This window comes from Pantherophis guttatus, chromosome 2, assembly GCF_059756535.1.
Source record: "Pantherophis guttatus breed Tessera chromosome 2, ASM5975653v1, whole genome shotgun sequence".
Lineage (NCBI taxonomy): Eukaryota > Metazoa > Chordata > Lepidosauria > Squamata > Colubridae > Pantherophis > Pantherophis guttatus.
The window spans coordinates 270,731,590-270,741,600 of record NC_142064.1 but is presented as its reverse complement, the minus strand read 5'-3'; the positions used below and the strand labels follow the sequence as shown (position 1 = coordinate 270,741,600).

The 10,011-nt window shown below is 43.4% G+C and overlaps 1 protein-coding gene across 5 annotated transcripts; it reads left to right on the top strand.

The window, feature by feature from the left end:
* The first annotated feature begins 476 nt into the window (after positions 1-476).
* Positions 477-9,778, top strand: LOC132710531 (uncharacterized). 5 transcript variants are annotated; one of them, XM_060686998.2, is made up of 3 exons: positions 477-643; positions 4,621-4,734; positions 5,814-9,778. In XM_060686998.2, the coding sequence occupies exons 2-3, from the start codon at positions 4,659-4,661 to the stop codon at positions 7,547-7,549; spliced, it is 1,812 nt and encodes a 603-aa protein (XP_060542981.1). In that variant the 5' UTR covers positions 477-643; positions 4,621-4,658; the 3' UTR covers positions 7,550-9,778. The 5 variants fall into 5 exon arrangements, with proteins under 5 accessions (XP_060542981.1, XP_060542972.1, XP_060542976.1 ...); XM_060686989.2 differs by having other exon boundaries at positions 618-1,097; XM_060686993.2 differs by lacking the exon at positions 477-643 and adding an exon at positions 650-1,479.
* Positions 9,779-10,011: the final 233 nt, after the last annotated feature.

The window sequence follows — 10,011 nt, the reverse complement described above, 5'->3', positions numbered from 1 at the left end:
TGAGCCTGGCGCGATTCGAACCTGCAGTAATTGCAGGCAGCTGGTCTTAATAACAGGGGGCTTTAAACCACTGTACTACCAAGGCTCCTTTTAAATTTGGGGTTAAATTTTAAATTTGGGGTTTTATAAATTGGGCCTATTATTTGATAATTTTAATTATTTTTAAACTCTTGTCTGTCTTTGTGTTTTTAATCAGGCTGTACACCGCCCTGAGTCCTTCAGGAGAAGGGCGGTATAGGAATAAAATTAATAAATAAAAAATAAATAAAATAAAATAAAATAAAACAGCTCTTAGTCGCACAAATTCAGGATTATTATTATTTTTTTAAAGTGAAATTCGAGTCGCTTCCAGGACAAAGGCGTTTTCACACGACTCACTGGGGAGGGGGGAGGGGGACAAAGAGTCCGATCGGCCATAGGGAAATCTCTCCCCGGAGAAAGGCGTCTGCACATGCTCAGAGGCTATTTTTGCCGCTCCAAAGCGGATAAAACAGCCGCAATGGAGCGCCGGCGACCGGCAGAGGGCTCTGGACCGCATGACGGTTTGCTAAAACCGGTAGGCTTCGCTCGTTTGACGCTACTGGATCTAGGGAGGAAGAGGCCGATCTCTCCAGCCGGACGGCGGGGTTATATCCGGAGACAGGTAAACAGGCTTAGTGTGGGCACAGCCGGAGGGATCCTATTCGATCCCTCCGGTGCAGGAAGGAGGGATCGGACTGAGGGGGGATCCCCACTCAGGTTTTTTTCAAAAACCCCCTAAAAAAAAATTCCATCCCACGGGGTTCAATAAACACCCCACCCCGCGCGAAACTGCCGCCCTTCCCGCGTGTATCTTTCGAACGATCGGCGCAAACATCAAAGGGGAGAGAGAAAGCCACGATCAAAGCAAGTCCGAACGTGACGTCATAAGAATTCCGAGGCGATCCCTTTGAAGTCAGGCGTCAGTAGAATTCCCAGGCTTCGAAAGGGGAGGGGCGCGGAAGTCAGCTTTTCAGCCTTTCAAACCCACCCACCCCCTTCCACGCCTTCCAGGATCTGGACTACAGCCCCCATCGGTCGCAGCCCTCGGGGTTGGGAATCGCCTTTCAGAGCACGAGGTGAGCCTCAAATCCACCAAAGTAACCCGGGAAGTTTTGGGACTGCTCAGGAGACCTTTGAGAGCAAAAAGAAGAAAAAAGCGCTCTGTATAAGCTCAGGGGAACTGTTCCTGGCTGACCCAAAGGTGCTTTTTTTTTTTTTTTTTTTTCAAGAGGCCACTGGACTTTCTGTTTTGTTTTTTTTTTATTGAAAAGTTTTATAAAAGATACAAACATCTTGGAGCAACGTTGGATCGCAGAGCTCTAGCTGGGCACCGTGGAAGTTGTAGTCTTAAAATGATCTGGATGGGATGAAGGCCATCATCCCTCATTTGGTTACCTTTTGGAGCCAGTGACTCTTTTCCGTTTCGGCCTACCTTGTATGGTGGTTGTCCCAAAAGTGGTTTGTTTGGTTTTTTTTTCAAGAGGCAAACTGGACTTTCTGGTTTTTTTCTTTGAAGACGTTTCGCTTCTCATCCAAGAAGCTTCTTCAACTCTGTATGGTGGTTGTGGGGGGGGGGGGAAATAGGAGGGAATGCTATGTCTGCTGCATTAACCACCTTCATAAAAGACAATATGTATTCTAACATATGTTAATATAGGTTGACATTTTTTTTGTTTTGTTTTGTTTTGTTTTGCAAAAAGTTTTTTTTATTTTTTTCCAGACATACAAATTACATCCTTTCGGAACAGAGCTTTGATCCGGACATCACTTTGTTCAATTTTTAACAAAATCTTTTAACAAAATTTTATCTATACCATTTTGCCATAGCACTTATTTCTAGATCTTATATCACATATTCAACTAATACCATCTTAAAAAAATTAACACATATTTACTTAATCAAAACAATTACCCTTCTATTAACCCACCTTAATTCTTAATTCAATTAATAACTCATAATACAACAATTCTTACCCTAAATCCTCACTTTTAACAATACAATTCAAACATATTTATATTTCATTATGCTCATTATTCCATTATTTATCAAATTTAAATCTTACTTTGTAATTTTAGAAATATAGCAATTTAACATTTATACATAGTTCTTAGTTCAGATAATGCTTTGTAACACAATTTCCCAATTATCCTGGATTCTATCTATCAAACCATACCATTTATATAACACCAATTAAGTAATTTTTGTTTATAAATCATAATCACATATTGTTTCAGTTTTCTTTTCTTTTTCACTTAGGTAATAAATGTTCAAATTATCACAATTGTTATACATATTTAAACAGTATCCCAAATTATTATTTGGGTTAAAGGTTAAATTTTCTAATTTAACCTTTTCTTTTATCCTTCCACTGTTTTATTTATTTTATTTATTTATTTATTTTATTTCTATACCGCCCTTCTCCTGAAGGACTCAGGGCGGTGTACAGTCTGATTAAAAGCACAAAGACAGACAAAATTTTAAAATTATTAAAATTATTAAATAATAGGCTCAATTATAAAACCCCTAAATTTCAAATCTGTTAATCCCAATGTACAAAATACATCTTTATTCCACTGTTAATCCCAGCGTAATCATCTTTAGTTTTGACATATTTTTTTTTCTTATGCAGATGGGGCACAAGGAATTAAATGATTTTCAATATTCTTATATCTGTAATTTCAAATAGCAGCGCCATCATGCTCTGATCTGGCCTTACAAGATACTTGTGTCCTGACATAAATTCTCACAATATTTGACCGTTTCAATATTTAGTTTTTAGCTTATTTTGTTCAAAGCTTTCCTCGCTATTATAAAAATTTATTCCAAAATGTCAGCAGCTGAAAAAATGGGTGAACTGGGCCTCTGTTTGACCTGCTATTTTAAAATTTTTCCATTTATTTAAAAAAAAGGATTGTTTTGTGCAAGCTGTGCGTAAGAGGTTGTGGGGCAGTTAGGAAAGGTGTGGATGGAAGAGAATTTAGAACTAAGCCGGTATTAGTCAACCTTGGCAACTCTTAAGAGGTGTGGACTTCAACTCCCAGAATCTCTCTGCCAGCGTGGTGGCAGGGGGATTCTGGGAGTTGAAGTCCACACCTTTTAAAGCTGTCAATGTTGAGAAACACCGATCTAAACCAGCGGTTACCAACTGGTGGTCCGTGGACCACTAGTGGTCTGCAAGAAAATTTCAGTGGGCCACAGGAAAATTATTTGCATTTTTTATATTGCACTAAATCAGAGGTCCTCAAACTATGGCCCCTGGGACAGATACGTGCAATGAACATTTGTGTTGCTTCAGAGAGTCTCCCCCTTCTGGATCTTTTTGTGCGGGTCGGAGAGAGACAGAAATTCTGACTTGGGGTCTGCTTCAGCTTCCTGATGTGGGGCTTTGGGCGAAGGCTGGAGAGAAGTGCCCCTGATGGCGAAGAGCTGGAGGGCCTCGTTCCAGTGGGACCGCATCATGGCCTGGAACTGGCTGACCATCTCAGCCCGCTGAGCCTCCAGGCATCTGTACCTGGCCTTGGATTCCCGCAGGTCTTCCCTCTGCTTGGAAAGCCTATGCTCCTAGTCCTCAGTGAGGTGCTTCTACTGAGCCTCCTTCTCAGTCAGATCCAATTTGAACTGAGCTGTTTTGCCAACTCTTTCTCATGGTGGCTGCTTAGCTCCAACAACTCCTTCCTTTTGGGGCACTAAGGAGACCATGCGGGGAGGGGAGGAGTGGCTGGGAAGGGAGGGGTGAGTAGAGTTGCTCCTCAACGTGAGTGACACTGAGTTGGCCACACCCACCCAGGCACATGACCACCTAGCCACACCCACCCAGCCGGTCATTAGGCAGATCATATTAGTGGTCCGCGGGATTTAAAATTATGAATTTAATGGTCCCTGCAGTGGTGGGTTGCTCCTGGTTTGCATCGGTTCACAAGAACCGGTAGTAAAAAATTTTAGTAGTTCGGAAAACCGGTAATAACATTGGCTGGCCATACCCCCAAACCGGTCCCCAGCCTGGTCGCCGCTCGCTTACCTCACCCACCTCATCAGAGGCTTTTTTTTTTTTTTTTTTTTTTTACTTTTAAAAGCATTTTTTCTACAACCTCTTCAGCTGAAAAAATGCTTTTTAAAGTTAAAAAAAAAGCCTCTGATGATTGTGTGACTCAGCTAGGATCTCAGAGGCTTTTAAAAGCGGAAGAGATTGTACGGGGGGAAAAATGCCTTTAAAAGCCTCTGGCGATCCCAGCTGACTTGTCTGATCGTCAGAAGCTTCTAAAAGCATTTTTTCCTGCAACTTCTTAAGGTTGCAGAAAAAATGCTTTTAAAAGTTTTTTTTAAAAAAAGTTGGCCACGCCCACCCAGTCACATTACCCCCCACACAAGCCATGCCCACAAAATAAGCCACGCCCACAGAACCGGTAGTAAAAAAAAATTAGAACCCACCCCTGAGGTCCGAAAGGTTGGTGACCCCTGATCTAAACTATCAAGAGACAGGAAGAGAGTCTCAATAAAGGAGAAGAGAGGGTTTGTGAACAGAAAAGGAAGAGCAAATTTCAGAATGGACAGCTTAATAGCCAGCATTGTTAAAATCTCTTTTAATATCCTTTTTCTAGCTGTGAAGGCATTGTGGTTCCCCAAACAGCCACGTTTGATGGAGCCAGGAGAGACTCCAGGGACCCCAATGGCGCAAAGTCCCATCCTCCAGAACATAGATGCAGAGTGCCAAGGTAAACTGGATTTTCTTACAGTTACTGGGATCCAAGTCTTCACAATTCACTGCTCAACTTCCAGGTCCTGTTTCTTTTTTTTAACTATCCCCAGCAGAAGCCACTATCCAGTTACACTTTTTAAAAATATAGGCCCCCAATAACATTGTACAGGCAGTCCTTGACTTACAACAGTTCATTGAGGGACCGTTCAAAGTTACAACGGCACTGACAAAAGTGACTTACGGCCATTTTTCACGCTTAACGACAGTTGTAGCATCTCCATGGTCAAGTGATCACAATGCAGACCCTTGGCAATTGACTCACATTTATGACGGTTGCAGTGTCTCGGGGTCACGGGATCCCCTTTTGCGACCTTCTGACAAGCAAGGAGAACGGGGAAGCTAGATTCACTTAACAACCACGTTCCTAACTTAACAGCTGCAGTGATTCACTTAACAACTGTGGCAAGGAAGATCAAATGGGGCAAAACTCACTTAACTACTGTCTCGCTTAGCAACAGACATTTGGGGCGCAATTGCGGTCGTAAGTCAAGGACTACCTGCATGCCATTGTGTCACAGCGCCCATCTTTTGAAAAAGTCACCGATATGCCTGATGTGGTACTGCGGTGTTGTATCCAAGGGGTACATAATGGAATGCGGTAGCTCAGTGGCTAAGACGCTGAGCTTGTCGATCGAAAGGTCGGCAGTTCAGCGGTTTGAATCCGTCGTGCCGCGTAATGGGGTGAGTTCCCATTATTTGTCCCAGCTTCTGCCAACCTAGCAGTTCGAAATCACGTAAAAAATGCAAGTAGAAAAATAGGGACCACCTTTGGTGGGAAGGTAACAGCGTTCCGTGTGCCTTTGGCGTTTAGTCATGTCGACCACATGACCATGGAGGTGTCTTCAGACAGTGCTGACTCTTCGGCTTTGAAACGGAGATGAGCACCGCCCCCTAGAGTCGGGAACGACTAGCACATATGTGCGAGGGGAACCTATACCTTATCCAAAGGCTTTCAATTTTGTTATCAGAGTGGGGAAAAAAAACCTTTTTCCTCATCTATATGAGCTAATCACTTGACTTAACTTGTTGTTTCAGTAATTCAAAGGCCAAAGGCTCAGGAAGACGAGAAGAAGACAATTTCCAGTTCGGATAACTCTGAACCATTAGGCGTACGTGAGAAATTGTTAAGCAAATCCCATTTCCACACTCTGAAGGAGGAAGAGAACTTGGAAAACAAGCCAAACAATGAAGACTGGGCAAATAAAACTATAACTCAGCCCCTTCATCATGGACCAGGCAATATAAGCAATGCAGATAAAAGCAAGAAACAACTTGTGTGCAGCCGATGCAGAAAAAGTTTCAGCAGTACCTCCAAACTTATTGCTCACGAGAGAATCCACACCGGAGCAAAACCTTATAAGTGCGGTCGTTGCGGGAAAAGCTTTGGCAAGAAATCGACTCTCGTTGCTCATCGGAGAATCCATCTGGAGGAGAGACCGTACAGATGCAGCGTGTGTGGGAAGAGCTTTCGGCAGATCTCCAGCCGCGTTGCCCACGAGCGAATCCATACCAAAGAAAAACCCTATGCTTGCCCGGAGTGCGGGAGGAACTTCAGGCTGAAATCGAGCTTGGTTGCCCACCGAAGAATCCACACGGGAGAAAAACCTTACGCGTGCTCTGAATGCGGGAGACATTTCAGCCAGAAATCGGCATTGGTTGCGCACGGGCAAGCCCACAAAGGTGAGAAACCCTACTCTTGCTCGGCCTGCAGGAAAAGTTTTAGCCAGAGCTCCAACCTCATTGCTCACGAGAGAATCCACACTGGGGAAAAACCCTATCGCTGTCCTCACTGTGGGAGAGGTTTCGCCTGCAGCTCCAGCCTCGTTCGGCATCAGAGGATCCACACGGAAGACAAACCGTATGGATGTGCGGCCTGCGGGAAAACCTTCAGCTGCAATTCGAGCCTCAGCAGACACCGGCGGACCCACACGGGGGAGAAACCCCACGAATGCCCCGATTGTGGCAAAACCTTCAGTGTGAGCTCCCAACTCGGCGTGCATCGGAGGACCCACACGGAAGAGAAGCCCTATGAATGCTCGGAATGTGGGGAAAGCTTCAGTGTGATGTCGAGCCTTAACGCCCACCAGAGAACGCACGCGGGTATGAAGCCTTACAAATGTTCTGACTGTCCCAAAAGCGTTTATCTAAGGTCGAGTCTCACAGCTCACAAGAAAAGGCACAGAGAAAAGGCATTCGATTGCATAGAGTGTGGCAAAACCTTCAGCTGCAGCTCCGGGCTCATCCGCCACCAGAGAATTCACACGGGGGAAAAACCTTTCCGTTGCGGAGACTGCGGGAAAAGCTTCGTCTTGAGCGCCAACCTTATCGCACACCAGCGAATTCACACGGGAGAAAAGCCGTACGAGTGCTTGGAATGCGGCAAATTGTTCAGTGTGAGTTCGCAGCTCAGCATCCATCAGAGAACCCACACGGGAGAAAAACCGTATGCGTGCTCTCATTGCAGCAAGAGCTTCACGTGCAACTCTGCTCTTATTAGACATCTGAGGATCCACACCGGAGAAAAACCGTATCAGTGCTCGGAGTGTGGGAAAAGATTCAATCTAAATTCGAATCTGGTCGTCCATCAAAAAACCCACGCTGGAGGGAAGCCCTATAAATGCATATACTGCGGGGAAAGTTTCTATACAAGGCCCCATTTTGTAGAGCATCATAGAGCCAGGCACTTGGATGCTGTAAATACGAAAACAGCTGAAAGCAACGTTAATTCTAAATCCATTAATTACCAAATAAACTATGTAGGATGGGGTTGATCAAATGGGTGGAGAGGAGACTGAATCCACTGGAAAGCTTTACAACAGGGGTCTCCAAACTTGGCAACTTGTGGACTTCAACTCCCAGAATTTCAGTGTTGAAATCTAAAATTTGTTACTACCGGTTCTGTGGGCCTGGCTTGGTGGGGGGGGATAATGTGACTGGGTGGGCATGGCCATTTTTATTTATTTTTTTACTTTTAAAACCATTTTTTCTACAACCTCTTCAGCAAAGAGGTTGTAAAAAAATGCTTTCAAAAAGCTCTGGCGATCCCAGCTGAGTTGCCTGATCGGCAGAGGCTTTTTTTCTTTTAAATGCTTCTGACAATCCAAGCTGAGTTGCCTGATCGGCAGAGGCTTTTTTTTTTTTACTTTTAAAAGCATTTTTTCGGCCGAAGAGGTTGTAGAAAAAATGCTTTTAAAAGCCTTTGACGATCCCAGCTGAGCCGCGCAATCATCAGAGGCTTTTTTTTTTTACTTTTAAAAGCATTTTTTTGGCCGAAGAGGTTGTAGAAAAAATGCTTTTAAAAGCCTTTGACGATCCCAGCTGAGCCGCGCAATCATCAGAGGCTTTTTTTTTACTTTTAAAAGCATTTTTTCAGCTGAAGAGGTTGTAGAAAAAATGCTTTTAAAAGCCTTTGACGATCCCAGCTGAGCCTCACGATCATTAGAGCCTTTTTTTTTTACTTTTAAAAGCATTTTTTCGGCTGAAGAGGTTGTAGAAAAAATGGTTTTAAAAGTTAAAAAAAAAAAGCCTCTGATGATTGCGTGGCTCAGCTGGGGGGGGTGGCGGCAGGGATTTTTGCTACCAGTTCTCCAAACCACCCATCTCCATCGCTACCGGATCCGAACCGGGAGCATTTCACCCCTGTTCCCTTCCCCCAGAATTCTGGGAGTTGAAATCTACAAGTCTTCAAAGTTGCCAAATTTGGAGACCCCTGTTTTACATGAACCATTTTGCAAAAGATACTCTGTTGCTTCTCACAGTTCTAAGCCTTATCTTTGGACAATGCTAGCCATTTCTTGGATGTTTAAGGATCCTAAAACTCCACCCTTCTTTGGGTTCTGCACCTATATTTTTAGGGGGGAAATTTCAAGGAAGGTAGAAAGTCCATGGGGAAAAAATCCTTTTGGTTTATCCACATTTACAGGTCGCTGTACCTTTAAGTAGCAAAGCTCCAAAGTTGTAAAAATGGGACTAATTCAATAAAAATAAGAACTTTTTTTTAAAAACAGGAGAAAACGATGGCCTTGTTTTTTTATATACAAAACACATTTGTGATGCCCAGAAACATTGTTTATTTCAATGCCTGGCTTTTTTTTTTTGTTTAAAGTCACAACAGGAAGAGTGAGGGCCTGCTGGCTGTGAGGAATTCTGGGAGTTGAAGTCCACCCATCTTAAAAGTTGCCAAGTTTGAAAAAAACACTGATCCATAATGTCATGATCTAGGATGGGCCTGGTTGTTGGAGGGATTGTCTGCCTACTCCATATTCCCAATGGTAAGATGGGGCAGTGTATAAATTTAATAAATACCGTATTTTTCGGAGTATAAGACACACCTTTTTCCCCCCTAAAAAGGGGTGAAAATTTAGGTGGGTCTTATACACCGAATGTAGCCCCGCCCACCCACTGGCCCCCACCCTTTGGCCTCTGCCTCACAGCATTTACCTCCTTGCAAGCAAACAGTAAGAAAAAACAGCTCCTTTCAGCTTCAGCACAGCCTAATTAGCACAAGTTGATTGGCTCGGCCTCCCGACTCTCAGCTGTTTTGCTCTCAGCTGTTTTGCACAGGGCTCTGCTGCTTGCTACAAAGAGGTAAATTGCTGGAGCAGATTTTTTTTTTCCTTGTTGCTAATCCAGCTATGCTGAAAACAAAAATGAAAGTAAAGCAGGCTGTTTGCTGCAAGGAGGCAAAAGTGCTCAGAGGCAGAGGGAGATTTCTTTTTTCTTCTTTTCCTCACCAAAAAAGGTAGGTGCGTCTTATACTCCAGTGCGTCTTATACTCTGAAAAATACGGTAAATAAAAATAATCCAGCAAAATCAGCATGTTCCAGGTTCCACCAATTATTAAGCAATGGCCGTTAATGAGACCCAAGAAACCAGCAATATAGATATTCTCCTAAGAATCCATATGACCCCCATCCTGGCTTGGGGAATTCTGGAAGTTGAAGTGTCCACACATCTTAAGAGTTTGAGAGACATTGATTTAAATAAATCCTTAAAACCTGGCTGCTTCTCAGATGTTGTGATTTGTGAGATGGTACTATTTTTCTCTGGATGGTTTTTTTTTTTTATTTCATATTACATGGGTGGGCCATTTTAAATTTTGTCTAGTCTGCCTCCTAGAGTCATAATGGAGTTGGGTAACAATTAAATTAAATCCTAGTGGACATTCATTTAAATATGAGCTAACACTGTGCTGCAGCTGCCAAAAAAGCCATCACAGTTCTAGACTGCATTA

What these genes read in the sequence shown, in the direction of transcription:
- LOC132710531 (XM_060686987.2), top strand. Translation starts at nt 4,566, where the DNA reads ATGGACAGCTTAATAGCCAGCATTGTTAAAATCTCTTTTAATATCCTT. An exon ending in CATAGATGCAGAGTGCCAAG is followed by an intron (nt 4,735 to 5,813) that starts GTAAACTGGATT and finishes TTGTTGTTTCAG; the next exon opens with TAATTCAAAGGCCAAAGGCT.